The sequence below is a fragment of the Apis laboriosa genome, unplaced genomic scaffold (genome assembly GCF_014066325.1).
Source record: "Apis laboriosa isolate Shangri-la unplaced genomic scaffold, ASM1406632v1 scaffold91_cov154, whole genome shotgun sequence".
Taxonomy (NCBI): Eukaryota; Metazoa; Arthropoda; class Insecta; order Hymenoptera; family Apidae; genus Apis; species Apis laboriosa.
The window spans coordinates 477,721-498,545 of NW_025224773.1; the positions used below are offsets into that span (position 1 = coordinate 477,721).

The following is a 20,825-nucleotide window of genomic DNA, read 5'->3' on the forward strand; positions in this document are numbered from 1 at the left end:
ACATTTTGTGCGATATTCTTAATTCTATAGTTATTCTTATAATTTGATAACAGAAGAAAAATTTGTTAAAATTTTTTTCCTCCTTCGCGTTTGACATTAGTCTTTTTATTAGTAAATAGTGGTATACTTTCAAAAAATCTTTTAGAAGATAAAACTTGAAGCTTGTAAAATTATTTTCCACACCCTAATCTATTAAGAAATAATCTATCTATTTTGTGATCCAAAACGAGATGAACAATAATTTTATCTTTCTGCCAATTCAATTCCAAAAACCATCCAATAAAAGAACAAAGGAAAACGGATCCATAACCCTTCCCATTCACAAATTTTTTCTTCCCCAATCAAATAGGATCATGCGCTTTGTGCGTCATCCATACGTCCAAAGAAAGAAACAGGATCCAATCGGATTCATTACTGTATCATATTGGCCACAATTAACCAGATCGTAGGCATCAAAGAGGATCATTTTCCAGAATCGCTGGAATATGAAAGACGATAACTGTATTAATTCAACACGCCGAAAAGTCGATTTTCGTGGAACGCAAGTTCGATAATTTACGAGCAATTTACGAGCAATCGTGGCTGCATAAACGATGCATCCCTCTAAATGTATTTCAAAATCAAAATTTGGCGCGCAGTTTGCATGGAAACTGGAGAGGAGTTCGCTAAATACGTAATAATAATCAAATGCAACTATTCTCATCAGGAGGAGATCCTGGAGCCAATCACCTTTCAACCAATTTTTCCTCCTATCCTCCCCTCGTGGAAAAAGTTGAAACGAAAAAACCGGTTAAAAAAAAAACGGCGGCGAACTTTGTTGGCCGACACCCTATCAATAAACCACACAGGCCGAAAGTTTGGACATGATTGGTGAGCTGGATTATTTATTTTGAACCGGAGAGTATTTTTACTCGACTCGTTTGAATTGGATGTGTAATGGAATGAAATATCGTGAGACGCGTGTTATTTAATTGTATTTATAAATATTGTTAATGCGATATCTGGTTTCAAAAAGAGCGAAGAAAAATATCATTCAATTGTTTGAATTATGTAGGATTGTACCTCATTACTTGTGAATTAAGAATATCTTTGTATTATTATACAAATATATAGGAGTGGATTTGAGTACAAAAGGCAGTAGTAGGTGATAAAGAAATAAAAGTAATTAATTTTGTTTCTATAAAAAAAAAAAAAGTTATTCCAGTAATAAAACATATTGCAGTTGAATATTTAATCATCGAGAGAGCAATCATATCGGGACTGTTTAAAAATTGAAGATTCTTATTAAAAATTTCGCATTGGGGAATTCTGATTCGATGAATTATTAAAATACGTGAGAAGGAAGTCGATTTTAAAATAGTCCTCATTGGAATTGAAAAAAAAAAAAAAAATGAATATTTCACGAGAGATAAAATTGAATATGATCAACTTTTAATCGATATTTCTTAATATTTATCCTATTAACCGCGATATCAACTCCATTTCGCTCGAAATCGTCTTTCGAATCTTAAATTTAAACCGATGTTCGGTCGACATCAGTTAATCTTACTTAACGAATTTCTACTTACACAAGATGTTTCCAATCAAGTTCACTTCATCACAGTCAACTTCCTGCAAACTCATAAACAAAGTTCGAGCCCCCATCGACTGCAAGAAGTATAGCATCTTCAAGTTTCATTGTACAATTTCAATACGACCATCTGTTTTATGCACACACAGATATACGTATACAATAATATATTACGTTAAAATAAATATTCTATTTCTGTTATTCTTCTCATTGATTAATTATTTATTTATTTATAATAAGGTTATATCGATCAATTAATAATTTATATTGTCTAGTTCTCGATATTTTTAGATATTATAATACGAGAATAAACAATGGACGAATAAAATAATAAATGAATAATTAAAAGATTCTTCAGGAATCATACGTTAAATTATGCGTACGTTTGTCAATTAAACACGAAATAATCTAAATAGTTATATCGTTAATTACACGCGTCATACAATTTAATTGGAACCGATTATTAAACGCGCATCACTTTTTGCACATGACTCATCTGCTGTAATATTCCTTCATTAACGAAATAAATAAATAATCATTAACGTGATTATATCAAAATCGTTGTTGACACACGATCGCGAAATAATAACACACGGTTGATTTGTAAATTTAATATAGAGAATGATGACTTTAATTTATATTTGTTTAATTTTAATTATTCGCTTTATTAAAAATATCTTCCTTCGATTAATAATATTTCTCTCGCTCCGTCAATTCAAACAATCGTTTAACAATTTAATAAAGCCTAATAAATGTTCTTCGAGTGAATTATAAATATATAATTATACAAATTGGAAAGTAATTTAAAATATTTTAAAAAAGCATCGAAAAATCAATAAATAACGATATAATTTTGGAAATGTATTCTTTTTCTCATATCACAGATGCAATCTCTTCCAATCTGATGTTACATCATAAACACGTTCGTATAATAGAAACTCGACCAAGATTTCGAGTAATCAGGCACCGTGTTCGAAATTTCCTTCGAATAAACGCGATTCCAATCAAGCAAACAAAGAAAAAAGCGCCCTCATTCGCGCGAGTCAAAGTCAAAGATGGCCGCCTCGGTCCCGTGACAATTCGTGATTTTCCAACGCGTCAAAGTCTTTCATCGCCCGTACTTTCCTTCGACGCTTTGTAAAAGGAGGATTACTCACACGACAAACTCTCCAGTTTTCCAGAGAGTCAAACTTTCCTTCATTCGTCTTTAACTCGGTCGCGTTCACGAAGAATCTTATACGATCCAACTCTATAATTATTCAAATTATTTATTCGTTAAACCTAGTCGAATTATATCTACATGCTTAACAATTAAATCGATAGACCTGCATTTCTTCCAAGTTTTCTAGATTTTTCTTTCTGAATTCGTAGGAACGTTCTTGCGAAAAAAGGCAAGGATCTTTTGATATTTAGAGATCAATTTTAAAATCTTCATATAGAATCTCTAATTCATACTCCTATCTAAATTTCTTCGAATCACAAAAATACTCGAATATAACTTATTACACGCACAGAATGTGCAATCAAACTTTTCTACATCCACATAAAATGCTCGGAAGAAAACTATACTCTTCATGCTCCATCTTTAACGCACAAACGTCGTTGAAAAATTATCATCCCTCCCCATCTTCCTTCATCATCCTTCCCAGCGCAGGTATCAATAAAATACTCGAGATCTCGACAGAGCCGCCTTCGAATACGGCCATAAATCAAATTTTCTTTCCCCCTCGATAACATTGTCTTGACGAGGAAACGATAGGAAGCGAAAGCTGTTGGAGGGGGTGGAGGGAAGAGGCTTTCGAGCAACTTTAACTCTTAATCTAGTACCAACGATTTTGCGTTTCCCTCCCCACGAGCTTGTATGGATATATAACTTCGTGGAAAGTGTGGAGGGGAGGGGAGAGAAGACTCGGCGGAAACTTTTTGAATCGAGACAGGTAACTGGGCGCGCGATGGCGATTTGTTTGGCCGGGCGAGGGGCACGCGAGAAACGTGTATCAGCGATAAATTATTCTAATCTACGGCTCTGTCGCCGATTCCTCATTCTTTAATCTCCGTTCCGTGTTCGATTCTATCTTGGAGGGGGAATTTTCCAGGCTAAATCTTCGATTTCACTTAGTCAGTGTCGGAAGAGGAGAGAAGGGAGTGATGAGATCGTAATCTCAGGCGTTGTAATAGGAAGAAGAAATTTGAATATATATTTTTTTTCTTTATTATCTCTTGTTGAATTATTATGAATTAAGTGATAGAGCGAATTATTTTGCTTGTAAGAATGATTTTAAAAGATCAGGGGAATTATTTGGAATCGAAGTAATTGTGAAATTGTTATTGCAAATAATTGATCGATTATTTATAGATCACGTTAGAAACATTCCATTCGACGATATAATATATAGTAATATTTCATTTACATCGACAACTATCCTAAATCACAGAGCGCATTGGGTAATCCCAGTCAGTAGTTACGGGCTGATATAGATCAGGCATACCACGCCGTGCCCCAGTGATCCATACTTAATATTAACCCTACAGCGTTGTACACGAGATACGGGATACGATACAGGATATATCGCCTCAATGGTATCTTCTATTTTACCAGGATTAAAGATGCGTATCTTGGATAGAAATTCACGGCACGATTTCTCATAAAATAGACACGGAAATTATCACCATCTCGTGAGTGAGAGAAAAGAAAAAAAAGGAGGGAGAGGGAAGGAGACAAATTATCGAAGATCATTCGGTTACGTTATTATTTATTAAATGATATTGCGACGATTACTCGACAGAGATAAATGGGAAAGAAATTCATGCGGGGAGAAGAAAGGCGCGAATCGAGAAGAGTGAAATCAAAAAGAGGAAAAACTGGCAGAAATAAATCACGGAATATTGCATTAAGGGAAAGTTGCGTTGAATGATATTCATTAGGGAGATGCGTTCATTTTTCACGAGTTACTAAATAAAAAAAAAAAAAAAGAATAAGGAAAGAAAGAAATCTCACGTGTTATGGGGGATGGAATGCTCGGTGGAAGGGGGGGATGGAAAGATGTAAAAAAGAAAAAGGAAAGGGGGCTACACATTTCACACACGAATTTTAACGATCATAGTTTTAACGAAAAAGCCTTTTTCACCGGTGTGATTTATGACTTAAAAGTAGCAAGATCGTAATTCACCGACGATTTTGATTCCCTTCGTTTATAATTCATAGATCATGCTTAACTTTCGTAAACTTTACGCTGTGAAATTGAACGTTCCAGGAAATTCTAGGTATCATCCGAAAAACATTAATCTTCCCTTACCATCCATTATCCAGTTGGTGGATTGGCGGAAATCGTAACTCGTTATTTAATCATCCTGCGTTTCAAACCATCTTTTGAACGCACCTCTTACGACAGCTTTGTGTGTACATTAAACGGTACAGACGCTACTCGACTCATGGACCGATTTATCTTCGACTTTGTTTCCCTTTGTGTACACGGCGCGCGTACGAAACGTAATGTGTTCACAACTTTAAACGGAACGGTCCATTTCGTCGTCTTCTCGCGCGCACAATGGCTACCGATTAAATTTACACGACCCACTCTTCGAGGGCCAAGTTCCTCGAAGTCGCGGTTTAGATCCACGGCTTGACAATGGTTGGTGTAATGATTCTCGGCTGTTGAGTCAGCCGATGTTATCGTTAACTACGAGTTAAGATCCTCTGGAGGGTGTCGAAGCTCTTAACATCGAGGAAAATATCTATTTAATAATAATATCTAAAACTTTCTAGAACGTATATTTCAATAATCTCCAATCTGCAATGGAATTGCAGCAAGGATTATTTCACCATTTATATCTCGTATTTCCCCTTTGAAAAAAAAAAAAAAAAAAAAAAACTCTGATATCTGTTGAGGATTGTTGGATAAAATCCCTAGGCAGAAGAAATCTTTAAATTACTCCGTGAAAATAAATTTACTTTTGTTCAAAGCGGATGTCTCATGCATACACCGAGGGAAGGAAATGAAAACTTTGCAAAAGCTATAAATTCAATTTCGAGATGTTCAGAACGATTCTATCTTTCCCTTCTTAAAGGGAAACGTTCAATTCCGGAGCGGAAACAATCAGGAGGGAGGGGAGGCACGCGCGAAAAGAATGCTAAGGAGGACGCAAGGGGGTCGTATTTCACACCCTTTCGAGACTTCCTTTCCTAGAGAGGATCCTCTAGACGAGATGTCCAGATAAACGAATACACGATTCGTTTCGCCAGGATTATTCTCTTTGGATCGAGACGATAGATAAAAGAAAACGCTTATCCCTTCTTCAGAAAGAATTAAAATTGGATCGAAGAATGCGCGATCAAATGTATAACCGAAAAGTAATGATAGATTGATTTTCAGCAAACTTGGAAGAAAAGAATTAAAAATTTTGCAAAGGTGTACGCACGATGAACACTTACCATGAACATCGAGCTTGATGTCGACGGTGAGAGGCTCGACGAGGGCTGTACTGTTGACTTTACACGTGAAAGTTGTATTGAGCTCGTCGCGTGTGATTTGCATCTGCAGCAAACTACTCGCGTTCCCTATTCCGCTCTCGGCTATCGTCGTCGTGCTGGACGCTGAAACAGGCCCGATCAAACGTGTGTTCAGATATGCGTTTCTATATCGAGTTTCTGCAAGGTACAACAAGGGGTTGATTGTTTGGGAATGATTTCGAATCTGAGCATGATGATGAGTGTCGGTGCGCGTGGAATTTGACGAGAGAGGATTCGTGATCCTTTCGAAACGATGTCAAATGTATTTACTGGTGGATTAAAAAAGAAATTGTTTTTTCTTTTCTTTTTGACTTATATAATATATGTTCTCAGATTGATTATCTTCAATTTTTCGAAACGAAATTCCAAATTTTTTTGAAAGTAAAAAAACTTGAAAAATTATTTGGAAAGAAGACGCGTAAAGATTTGTGTAACACGTTAATTGTATTCGTCTCTTTCAATTTTGATTATCAGTATTAATATCTGTACACATATCAGGAGGAATCACGTGATCAAGAATCAAGATTTCTCTACAATAATATCGAAATTGAGATACGAGTATCTAATATACTTCGTAACTCGACACACTATGATTTGCTTGTAACATGAGCGACGGTTCCTATTACCGTGGAATACGCGTGACGAATACGAGATTCTTGTTTCTAAATAAGATGTCGGGATATACCTTAAGAATCTTGTTGCTAGTAAAATAATTTTCACAACTAATTAAAGCTTTCACGTTAAAAAAACTCATATTTTGAGAAATATTCTTACGATTATATAAAAAAAAAAAAAAAAAAAAATAAAAAGAAAAATCGAAAAAAGGGAAAGAAGGGAAAAAGAGTATTGCGATTTATCTGTAAGCTTTACCTTCCACGGGTTGCTCGTTCTTGAACCACTCGACCGTAGGCACTGGTTTCCCCTCGCCGCTCTCGCAGTACAAGGAAATCACGGAGCCTTCGTTTATAGGCCCTAAAGTGGCGCCGGTGCTTAACGTCTTCCTCGTCGTCTCGTCGATGACACGTACGAATGCAGGTTGAACTGTGAAGAGAGAAACGAGAATTCGGTCAATTACACGGTTAAAAAGCGTCTTCGATTCGTTCCACTATTATTGGCCACTGTTCAGCACACAGGCCCCTGTTTATCGAACAGAATCTCACGTTGTTTGGTTAGGTCCCCTCCTCCCCGTCGACTTCCTCGAAAGCAAACCGAACGATTCAATATTGATTGCGAATACAAGTACGCTTAGTTATAACAGTCAGTTTAATCCCCTATCTGTATTAATCTCTCGTCGGTCGATTTGAAACTTAAGAATCATGTATGTATCTTTGACTTTTTTTTAATTTGTTATATTCGTTTGTATATTGTTTATAATTGCTTTTAACAGAAATTTATACGAGATAAAATTGGAGGAAAGCGATAAGATGATTTTATCTTGAACGTATTAATTAATTTTGTAAACGTATATTAATTTTTAATTTTTGTTTCATTGTTTATTTGTTCAATTTTTATGCTCAAAATCATGGAAATTATTGTAAATTCTTGAATTCATCTTAATTTGATCTATGTAATTTTTTGGTTGGAAATTTATGAGAAAATCAAGATTGAAAAATATCTGTGATTTTTTCATGAATCCTCTTCAGATTGATAAGATAGAAAAATTGAAATTAAATAATATTAGGTTTTCTGTATCGATGCTTAATAATTTATATTTCATATTAATACCATTATCTTCTCAATGTCTATTATTATATAAAAGTTCATAAAAAATCACAACATGGGATACATTTCTGGATCTCTCGTCTAAGATACAAGTTACCTTAATTAATCTGAATTATTCTAACATGATTTTGAACAGAAATTCAATTCTTGAATCTAAAATATATCCTTATATATATATAATTTTTAATTATATCTCACATTATTAAATAAAAATGAAGGAATTAAAATTATTAAATTTTATATTAAATTAATAATTGGTTAACTTAATAATAGCAAGATATATAATATTCACACAGATTGAAAGATGTATAGATAGGAAGATAGCTTTTAAATGTATAATGTGATCTAATTCTTTATTTTAATCTGTATTATAAATATCATATTAAAATCAAATTTAATTTTGATGTAGAATAAGATAAATGGTATAACCGTATTAAGATTTGAATTTGTGAAATATTTTAAATGAAAGATTCCATGAAATTCTTTAGTCGTGCATATTTTAATACAAACTCGGCAGATACACGTATAGAAAGTGAAGACAGAAATACTACAAAAGAATGACAGATTGACCGACGAATTTATGCGATAATAAATGTCAGATTGAAATATATTTTCAAATATTTTGGATTAAACGAATATTTTGAAAATCTTTGCGAAAGCTAAATGGCCATGTGATATATGTGTATATATAGAGTGTATGTATAGAAGAATAAATCTTCTTAAGAGTGAACACTTGGTGTAAAATTTGGAGAGTTTGGAGGGGAAAGTTTAGAGAGAAAAAGAAGGAGAAAGTTTTGAAAGCATTAGAAAAATGAGTATTAGATGTGTCTAGTTTCAATCATATTTATCGAGCTACAGATATGTTAATATAATATTGTTATATTATAAGATATTATGAAAACAATTGTTTCGAAAGAACATACAATACAAAAATTGCAATACTTTTATATATAGCTTTAATGAATTTAGACAATCCTCATATAAATACAAATGTTCACGTGTTTTTTGTCATTTCTCTCATTTTCAATTTTAATTATTTTCGTTTAAACTATTTCGATATGTCAAAAAATTAATTTTTAATGATTTTATAAGAGAATTGAGTAATTAAAATAAATAAATAAATAAATAAATTCGTTATTGACATAGAATGCTATTAAAAGAAAATTCTAATAATAATTCAATTACCGATCATTCAAGGAATATTGAAAATTCATATATATATTTCTTTTTTCCTCCATTTCAACATTAATTGTGTCCAATATTCGATGGAGAAAAAAAAATCGAAACGGTCAATTTTGCTCTCGCTCATGTTTTAATTTATTTAAATTTCCGTTTAATTTCCTGTTCATCAATCTCGTTTCTCGTCGATTAATAGCTAATCGATATCGTCGCACTTCTAATCACGCGAACTCCCATAAATTTCGACTTTAATATCGAATATCAATCTCGTCGCCTTTGTCTCACGAAAGAATATTTCGCTCGATTAACGAGTGAATAATGAACGTTTTAATAAATTTTCGATTAGCGAATAATCAATGATGTTTTCTTATATATAGTTTCATTAGTTGTCTCGTCCATTTCCAACAACTGGAATTTTTTTTGCGAATAATGATGCATTATTCTTAAAGAATAATCTAGAATTTGGTATGTTTATTATTATTAAAAACGAAGATTTATAAGCGAAAATTTTTGTAATTTTATTAAATTGTACGAGATAGGTATAGAGAGAGATATCATGAAAGTGAATTGAATTTTTAAAACTACGAAATATTGTTTACGATTTATCAAAAAAGTTTACGAAGAATTTTTATTTATCTTTAAAAAAACTTACCGAAAATTCTAAAGTTTCTTCGTTGTTCTACGAAAATGATGTGCATAATATGCGGCGCTGTCATGTTATACCCTTATTACATTTCCTCACCATATAGTTTCAAACTTTAATCTTCCATTTCATATTATCATCAGATCTTGACACTTTTGAGTAAACTAACAAAGTATAATTACATTCACTTTCATCTTCCTCAAATATACACAATGAATAATATAATTTTTCCCAAGATTATGTACAATTCCTCAAATTTCCCATTTTTAATCATTAAAACGCTCTTACATTCCTTCTCTGTTCAAGTTTATAATTAATATGTTAATTTTCACCAATATTATCCCTTTATTTTCATTTCAGTAACAATTTTTTTACACATTTATGTATCTTTTTTTCTTCTTTCCACTAAATTTTACTTAATACACCTCATTCACGAAATAAATAATTATTTCCAACAGCCCAATTTTTATTCCTAGTTCCAAAAATTTCCATTTTTAAAATTTATTTACTTTCCAACAAAATTAAATTCGAATCTGAACTCTGAACGATTTTCTTCTTTCAAAAACCCTTAAAAAAGAACTCGAATACGTCAACGTTCAAATCTACTGCTCACGACTAATCCCATCACCAGTAGTATCAAACTTTATCGCGCCTTCAACACAAACCGCCCCCTATCCCCAACTCAACAAAGCACCCTCTCTATTCCCCTATACATTTCGTTCAACGCCATTCACACACCCGCCAACCATCCTTACCCCTCCCTTCACAACTGTGAAACCAATGGCGACACTTTCATCGAAACATCCCATTCTAAACACAGAACTAAGAATACCACGAGTTATTATTCACCACGCCAGCCCAACTTCCGTGGCACTCTCGAAGCCAGTCGCTTCGGTAAATCGTGCGGAAAACTTGGACGGATCATAATACTCGGAGGAAGATCCTCCTCCTTGTCCCCTATTTCCCTCCTTCCCCCTCCTCTCCACACCCTACTGAACTCAATATCATCCCCCCGTGAAAGGCACGTCTGCGGGGACGTTTGAAACCCCGGCTTTCTTTTTTCTTTTTTTTTTTTTTTTTTCTTTCAATTCAGGATTCCCTTGGACACGGTCGGCCATTGTGCGAGGGGGAGGAGGGGCGGCAAAGGCGAGGGCTCGGTTTGAAAAAAACGAGGCGGACCAGCTTTTTTCTCGGGCCCGGGCTATGAATAAACTTTTCAACGCGTACAAGTGGCGCTTCCGGGTGCGGAGCCCCGGCTGAATTCACCGCGAGCCACTGAATGTCAAGTAACTGTTTTCCCTGGGAAAATTCATCTTGCGAATTTACGGCGACTTTTTATTGGCCAGTCGAAGGGGAAGCGACGAGCGCGTGCACGGACTTGGGCACTGAGGAAGGGTGGAGGAGGATCGATCCTGTGATGATGGATGCCGCGGATGACAGCTTTGAAGAAATTTTATTCTCTTTTTTTTTTTATATATTTATGTTTGTGTTTTATATAGAGAGAGAGATGATAATTCAAGAAATAAGGAATCTAAGAATATACGTATATACGTTGATATATATTTCTTTGGATTTAAAAATTTAGAGTAATTTTGAAAATCGTTTTTAATAGTGAAGCTAAGACGAGCTAGATGTATGTCTATCTTTTTATTATTATTATTTACTCTAGAATCGAATAAATGGAATTCTAATCTCGTTACAACGATAGATGGAATTATTTAGAAGATGAAGTATAAACGAGACTCTAGGAGGTAAATATCTCTCCTTGGCAGGCTTCGGTAATTGGAACAGCTTTCCAAAGATCATTGTTTGCAAGGATGTAGGCAAACTAAGAACTACACCATATCTAGTAGTTTAGATTAGACTTTGCGAAAATCCCTTTGGGTCTCTCTATTTAGACTACTGGATTACAAATACAAGTTACTTTGATCCCAAGATGTACTATATCTCATAATAATTAAGTGGTATTTATTACACAAAATATATGACAATTTTATACATTTGAATCGGAAATTTTCGTGGGACGAAAACTATCTTCACAACGATATCTGATTATCTAATGTTCAATAAATTTCTAATTTTTCTTTCTCTTTTTATTTCAGGGTTAATGAACCCTAATAAAAGTAAATCCCCCTAAAATTAACGTCCATTGCACATCCAGCCATCGTTCGTGAGTAGTTATTTTCGTAAAAGGAGAAGAAAAGCGCGAGATGCAGTTATATCAGAGAAGTGTATCACTTGTCACAAGCCTCGCCAGAGAGTTTCTCTAATCTAGCAAATCGCTAGGTCCCTGTGCAGCGATTTCACGATACGAGGTGAAATGAGCTTCGAGAGAACGAAAGTGGATGGCGGAGACTCGGAAGGAATACGAAACACGGAATGAACAATGTTGTAAAATTGCGAATGGAATACGAATTGAAATTATAACAGATATTATAAATTCATTTATATTTATAATAATAGAATGTTCAACATGAAATTTAATTTGATTTAATTTGAATAAATATCACACTTCTTTGTATTCCATTTCAATTTTCGTATCCTCGATAATCATGGAATTAAATATTAATTCTCAGACAAATTAATATCAGGTGAATCGCTTTTAATAGTTATAAATAAATGGAACGATTTATTTTTAAAAATTATTTGAAGAAATATAACGTGAAGTTTTTACGATATTCAAGATATGATAAATTTAAATAATGAATTTTTCTTGAAAATTAATCAAATTATTTATAATTTGATGTCTTTTATATTATTGAAAGAGATTGATCCATCTCAAGATTTATTTTTCTATTTTCCATTGTAATTGATTTCAAATTAAAAAAAAAAATCTGTTATGTGTTTGAGATTAGTATAATATAATTTATGATATCAGATAAAAAGAATACAATAATAAAAAACTTTACGATAATTCTCTCTTTATTTTATTATTATTCTCTCCTCGTAATAACGATTCAGTTAAACGAATTATCGGAGGAAAAAAATTACGATGGCGTTTAATTTGCAAAAGTGTTAATTTCATTGAATATCCAAGTGCCTTATACTTTCCAAGCTCGACAATTTTTAAACATTCCACTCTCCCGCGTAATTATTTTCCCTTAATGAACAATTCACCCCATTCCCAACTCTTGCTGACACAAATCAATAAGAATTTATCGTGTAATTTGCATTTAAATGAAGCAAAATTTCTATCGAAACCTTTCGATCCATCGTCTTATCGCCGGAAATTGAATATCTCATATCTCTGATATGTTTCCACTAAAGGAACCTAATCATCGGGTTAAAATGAAAATTCAATCTCAACGTTCAAAATATCGATTGGTTTGATCTTCCCAATTTCAAAATACACGCATGTATTTATATAAATTACATTTTTTTAAATGTTTAATATAATTTTTGTGCGAAGAACAGGAAAATTCCTCTGTTGAGGAAATTTAAAAACGAACGATTTTACATTACAGTTAACATTTTATTAAGAAAATAACAGGACGACGACGACGAGATATCGCGCGAAAACTTTCTCATTCTACGACGAAATTCGATGGATCCAGTGAAATTTTCACTCTTTCCTCGAAAAATCGAGGAAACGGGTCCCCAAAGCACAATATGCTGCTGCACGATGAAAAAAACGTACTCCAACTTTCACGAGCTTGGCGAAACTGATAAGATAATCTGAATTCTCGATAAAAATGTTGCTTATTTTTCGGGAAATCACGTTATTTCGGTAACGTGTTGTAAAAAAAAGATTATTAGGAACTGCTAACTGCAATTTTCTTCTATGAACGTTTTTTCTGTCTCACAATTGGTGCAACAGAGATTCCAGTGCAAGTACGTATAACTGTTGAATCTAGGAATATTGTAAAATTTCAAACTAACTATAACATACCTAGAAAAATCTCAAGCTCGTTTTCGAGATGTTTGTTAGAATATTCCAAAAATTCGTTCGAAAAATAAAGAACAATCACGCGTCACAATCCAACTATTTATCTATTTAAGCATTCGCAATTTTAACAAAATCTATATTAAAATCGATTCCATCCTCCGTCCAAATTCCCCGATACTCCGAAATTAAACCCTTGAGAATCCGATTTTTAATAATACGAAAAAAACATTCCCCCATCGAGGATCGATGTATTCCAGAATCAGAATTTAGAACGAGAAAGAAGGAGCGTGGAGTGAGAAGTGTTGGATCGATCGCGGCTCAATGGAGAGAGTGGCACTGAAATCCCATAATTTCCAGCAGCCAGAAGATATAATTGGATTGGCCGCGAGACAAGTAGCCCTTCATACGATTTAAATATAGCTCGATTGCCACTTCTCGACGCGACCGTAACAGCTTTCCATCCGATAAATTGCCCTTTGAAATACGCGTTGCAGTAGCCAATAGCGGAGCACAGTGCCAACAACCGGCAAAACGGTTGCTACTTCTCTCAAATTAGAAGATCTTAATTATAGATGTCGCTTCATCAAACTGACACTCTCTGTCCGAATTTTATTATTTCTCTTTCTTTCTTTCTTTTTTTATTTTATTTTTATTTTTATTTATTTATTTATTTTTTTTTTTTTAGGGAGAAAGTCGAAATCCGCGACGATCGAAGCTCACGATAGGAAAGCTCTCAACGCGTGGACGAGGATATATTTATTTGGTGGCAAGAGTGATTTATTCCCGATTGTTATGCGTGATTTTGTTGACCGTGCCAGTTTCTGGACTGGCAATGTTTATCGCGTATCCTCCATTTCTTTTTCACCAGATTAACATCGGATCAGAGATGGATGGACGAATGTTTTTTGAATGTGAAACGTGTTATTGGAGTCTCAATGTCACGATTGATGCCATCCTATATATGTTTCTCATCATCGATTTCGACGTTTGAGAAATATAATAAATAAGAATGAAATCAATATTTCAACAATTCTAATCCAATATTTTATCTATTGCATCTTTCCCTATTGTGTGAGTGATATATTTATTTATCATCAATATAATTTTGCATTATTTGTATGGTCGACCAAAGCAAAAAAAAAAAAAAAAAAATAGTTATTCTATATCTGATTTTGTGCATTATCTCCATTATAGTTCCAGAAAGTTCAATTTCGTAGAAAATGAAATTTTATTTCAATGAATTATAGGATGTTCCTCATTGAATTTTTATCAGTGCAAAGAGCAAGAGTAGAGTGATTTCACGCCGCGCAGATGCGTGTGAAAATTGCATTTTATATCCCATCCATCAAAGTTCAGAATATTCGTGCTATACTCTCATTATGAGGTATTACATCAAGAGAGTACAATTAAAAAAAGGTGAAAAAAAGGATCACTCTTTGATTTAATCAATTTCACGATACTTTTAAAATTTTTAATCTTTCCCTTTTTTTCTCTATTTCTTATTCTTTTTTTTTTTTTCTTATATAACGGAAGAAATATTTAAATATTTTTAATTAATTTTCTCGTTAATTGGAAATAGCATATCATTCGATCGTTTTATTAATTTAAAATCTATTAATATCAAATTTAAAATGGATTACGGTGTATCGAATTCGTTGTGTGCGAATTGTTCTTGTCGAGCTTAATCGATATCTTTTTTTACAATATTGTATTTTTCTTGATATTCCACGTACATTTTTAAACTAAATAAGAAATACGCAAAACAATAATTTATTTTATTATTTATTATACTAATATAAATATCTGCGGATTCGACGACAAACAACAGCTGATTTTACTTGTAAATACAATACTAACTATCTCTTCGTTCAAAAGAAACATATCATAATTAAACTACGGATTTTTATGCGGTTGCAAAACATATTCAAATATTCAATTATACAGAAAATAGAAGAAATCAAGCCATTGAAATCACGTTTTGAATCATCTAGATATCTCAATCGGTTGCCGAGATATATAAAGATTTTAACACAGGGATTATGAATTGGCGCTCGATCTAGTGACCTACATTTTTCCCGGAAGTGCGTCTGCCACTCGTCTGGAATAGGTCAGTGAGACGAGGCGCGAGCGAGAGGTCCGAGTAAACGACAAGGATGGAGATAGTAAACGATCGAAAATTACCCTTTTCTTTGCACGACGATATCTCGGGAACGGAAAGTCGCATAGGAATGAACGAAAATGGGTTTCAAAGGGGAAAGATTCGCGCTTCTAACGAGCTTTCATTCATCGATCGCAAGTCAATATCTTCGAAGTTATAGCGGTTCAAAGTTTCTAGAATTTTAATAAAGGTTTAATCGGATTCGACGTAAACGAATAAAAATCATCCTTTCTTTTACACGATGATATTTCGGGAACCGGAAGTCGTATCGAAATAAACGAAAATGTGTATCAAAGGGCAAAGCTTCGCGCTTCTATTGATCATTCACCCGTTGACTGGAAACAATTATCTTCCAAGTTACAGCGATTCAAACATTTTCTAATTTTAAAACGCTTTTAATCGAGTTTTAAGATAACCATTGCGCGACAATCGTTCAGAGATATATTTCACTCGATTTTTACTCGTCAGGAATTAAAAAACAACGTTAAAATAATCTCATTAATTTTTTGAACATCCATTCTCAATCTATTGATCTCGTTGCTTAAGTATCCAAAGCACAACTGATACGAAAGATACGTGCATATTTACGCGCATAAAAATTTTGTGGACTAATCATATATCGTAACGATATTTTTATTACATCGTCGTGCAAACCAGGTGGAAGGATCGCGACGCGAAATACATGGAATGAGTTTCAAGTTTTCAAATTTCATTCTGACCGTCGGAATCGCGCGTCTCCTACGCGTTTTCTGCGGCAAGAGTTATAGAAAACTTTCGGACAGGTATTAGGTTGATGTGAAAGTTTCGCCATACGTTTTCAGCCAGCTTTGGAAACCCAAAGCTCTTGTAAAATAAAATCCAACTCGATTTTCCCATCTTCCCCAGTTTTTTGTCCTTCTTTCTCCTCTTCGAATATCGAAACTCGAACGATGGAAATGTTTGTACTTGCATTTAAACGATAATGGAAATTCTTTGGAAAATTTATAAAGAAAACAATTACCTATACAAAAGCAAAAGTCGAATGTGATCGATGTTCTATCGTTTTAACGTTTAGATTTTATTTTGAAAAGATAGAAGAGAAGGAAAGAAATTTTGCTTGATTTGTCAATCAAAATTTGTTAATCCAAATAGAGAAGAAAATTTATTCATTTTCCGTCGAATTATATATATATATATATACACACGTATATACGAGAATTAATAAAATTTTTCTTATTTTATACAAATTTATAATCTGGAAAAAAGGAATGAATATTATCCACCCATTTTATCACTTCCATTGTGGTAACCAAAACAGAAAACTCGTCGTTTTTAATTAACACTTCAATAAAAGTGATTCCTTTGTGTGGAATAATGATCTCTCTTAAATTATTTCATACCGACGTATAAATACGCGGCAACGAGGCAAAAGACACGTGCCATTTTAAAAAAAGAAATGAGAGCTGCGATCGCCCCAAGCCAAGTTGTCTTATATGACAAGGACAACGAGTGATACTCCCGTATGAAGCACGTAAGAAAGAAGAATGCAGTGTTTAATTTCGCCCCTTAACCGTGTCACTCAGCCGAAAAATTGTGCTGAGATTCCCTCCACGTTGGATCTACTTCCCCCGTGTATGCGCTAGTTTCAGTTGTTGCCCGAAGCCTATCTTTTTCTCTCCCCCCCCCCCCCCCCCCTGATTCCATTTCGCTCGAGAATCCTTTTCTAAATATCCAAAAACATTTATCTGGATATTTAAAAAGAGAAGAATAACGTTTTAAAGATTTTAGATTAACATTGTACAATTACTATTTTGGAATAATTAATATTATGACAAATTATTTTCTTACGATTAAATTTTTCTTCTTTTAAAATCTTCATTCTTTTTATAGCTCGTGTCTCAAATTGAAAAGATTTTACAAAATTCAAGATTTTAGATTAACAGATTTGTACAATTACTATTTTGGAATAATTAATATTATTGACAATTATATTAATTAATATTATTAATGACAAATTATTTTCTTACGATTAAATTTTTCTTCTTTTAAAATCTTCATTCTTTTTATAGCTCGTGTCTCAAATTGAAAAGATTTTACAAAATTCAAGATTTTAGATTAACATTGTACAATTACTATTTTGGAATGATTAATATTATGACAAATTATTTTCTTACGATTAAATTTTTCTTCTTTTAAAAGTTTCATTCTTTTTATATCTCAAATTGAAAAGATTTTACAAAATTCCAATGTTCGATATTATTATCAACGTCAATGAAACTTGAGCGATTGTTTTTCCAATCTCGGTTATCCATATTTTTTCCTCAGTCAGCTTTCAATAAACGAGCTCGACTCACTATCTGCTACCTACGTGATTCATATTACAATTCGAAGCCTTTGTTTATTTTCAATACCTGGCTTACAGACGCGCTCGAAAACCTTAACAACATTCACGAATATCTACAAAACAATCGTATACAAATAAATAACGCGAATCCCAGTCGTTCAAATTTAAATTTATTGCGAATTTTCGAAAGAAAAAAAGAAAAAAAAAAAAACGATAATGCACAATCACTGCCTCCCAATCGTTCGAGTTTAATTTAACGAGGAGATAAATACAAAAAGCCTTTAAATCTTTTAATCGAACCTCGCTTTGATCAATTTTTCATCGGATGTACTTTCATACGCGGATCAATTTTAAAAACTTCTTGATAAAAAATTAATTTCGCGTCCGAGTATTTATTCTATTTTCACCCCTCCCCCATGGGAAATTCTATTTCGACGCGAAGAATCACCGAGATATATATTTCCATGTATTCCACCAATCGTGGATTTTTCCACGATTGACGTCGCCAAAATTGTCGACGAGATAAAAGGAGATTTGCATCGAACATCGTTCGAACATCGTACCATCCAATACGTATTATTAATTAATCATTGCGGCGTGGCAGTGAATTCGAAAAAAAAAAAAAAATATTATGGAAATTCTTGGCCGTTAATTGTGCCGTATAATAATTTTTATAACAATAGGGTAAACGTATCATTAGCGAGGGCGACGAGGGTCGGTTTTGAAAAGCGTATTTGCACAAGTATGCAATTTGCAACTTTTAATAGGCGAGTTCTGATTGTTTTTATTTCGTCTGGTTCATTGTCGCCCGTCAATCAAATTGCTCGTTTTGACGCGTTAAATTATCGTTGCTCTTCGTTCCTTTTCTTTTTCTTTTCTTTTCTCGTTCGAAAATTTTTTTTTTGGATCGAAGGACGATAAATGTTGCGATTTAAATACTTCTAATAATACTCTAATAAATTTATTATTAATTATTATAAATAATACCGTGGATTTTTAATACAAGATCAGATACTCGACTAATACAAACGTTTCAAGATTATGCAATATTTAACAAGTTTTCTCATTTGCGTTTCTAATTTGAAAAATTTCATCTTTCAATATTATTCGATGCAAAATCTCTATAATATAGAATTCCTTTAAAATTCCAGAATGCATAAATTTCTCAGATTGAACTAGATTCATCTAAACAAAATCCATCATCTTCGAAACTTCCTATACTAATTTTAATACAAAACAAATTTTGCTATATATAACTTTCTATCAAGACGAAAAAAAGCATATTCTGAGAAATATTCTTTTGTTTGACTCGTTTGATAAATTATTAAACTACTATAATAGGTAGAGATACATCTATCGTCGAAAGATTTACAATTCCACAAGTTGCACTTTGACCAGGAACTCGAGGAGTTTCCGGAAACGCGGGCAAACGTGGAACCCGCGAGACATTTCGGCTTCCGCGTTACAACTTCCGGCTATTCGGATGTTTCGCACCGGTGACACGGCGGTAATTACAATAAAGTCTCAATGGATGAACAGTTTCGCTCGGTTTGACGAGTTCAAAATGGGTCCCGCGCTATTAGCATCGGTTTTGTGGCAACCTAAGAATCGTAATAGAAACCTTGGGCAGTTTCCAACATTGTTGGGAGGGGAGTTTTCGTGAAAATTTCCGAGAACTGACAATGAGAAACGATCTCTTCGACGAGAATACGAGGATACGAGGAGGAATCTCGAGATCGAATCTTGATATATTGTAACGTGTTCAATAAAAAATATAATTACTCTGGATTTGTTTGAGACATTCAAGTCTTTATTATCTAGATTTAAATGTTGGTAAAATTGTATGAAATTGCAATCTTAATCCTTTCTAGCAAATGCTAAGGTGAAAATAATACAAAAGAATGCAAGAAATTCTCAACTTCTTGATGATAAAATTAATGATAAAATTATCAGAAGATATTGTTTGATTTGAAAGGAAAAATTTTCCAAAGCTTTTTTTTAATCACGTATTTTTATCATCACGATATGATTTATATAATCGCTCGGATGCAAAAAAATTTGGAAAATTAATGCAATGATAGTAAAAACAATTGGCAGTGGAATAGAAATATTAAAATATTTTCAATATAATGCTTGAATATTCCATTATTAAACAATCCTGCTTAAAATTACAATGAAAAATCTGAACACGATGATCATTCCATAATAAAAATATTAATTTCCATAACAAAATATTAATTTTTCGTTACATAAATATTCCATTGCAAAATTATTCTCAACACCCTCCTTTTGAAAATATCATTTTTATCATTGATGGAAAGAGATATTGTCACGAATCTTTCCACATTTTAACCAAAGAATGTTCAACCATCGAGTACAATATTATAATTAAATAAAAAAAAAAAAAAAAAATCGTAATCTCCATTCAATCTCTAATAGTACCTCTTCGACGATGCAAACACGGAAACCATTTCCATTGGAAATATACATATTTATCACACGGTTTAGGCTCGCATCCCTGGCGATACCTGGCGATACCTGTCGAGAGTCGGTTCCGCGGCTAAAATTTCAAAGTAATTGGCATCCCTTTCATGTAGGCAAATTCAACCGCACTTTAATAGTATGACATGTTGCGTGTGTCAAGATAACCGATTCAGTGGTTTAGCCAGCTACCACTTCGGATTAGTACTGCGGCTTTCTCGTTTGTCGAATTACTGGGATTACCCAGATTACACGGATCGTACAAGTACGATACGTCTAATACGAGTTATTCCACGCATATCTTACTACCTGGTATCGTCGCCGTTTAATCGATTAATTAAATTATACGCCAC

The 20,825-nt window shown here is 33.3% G+C and overlaps 1 protein-coding gene across 9 annotated transcripts in view; it reads right to left on the reverse strand.

The window, feature by feature from the left end:
* The window catches only part of LOC122719620 (hemicentin-2), a 401,244-nt gene that overhangs the window by 76,373 nt on the left and 304,046 nt on the right, over window positions 1–20,825 (reverse strand). For all 9 annotated transcript variants that reach the window (XR_006347660.1, XR_006347658.1, XR_006347657.1 and 6 more), the window contains exons 4-5: window positions 6,951–7,121; window positions 6,003–6,164 (exon numbers count right to left, since the gene is read on the reverse strand). Coding sequence is in view for 2 of the 9 variants with exons in the window: in XM_043945581.1 (XP_043801516.1) it covers window positions 6,003–6,164; window positions 6,951–7,121 (333 nt within the window). In the remaining 7 variants the exon portion in view is untranslated. The remainder of the gene's footprint in view (window positions 1–6,002; window positions 6,165–6,950; window positions 7,122–20,825) is intronic.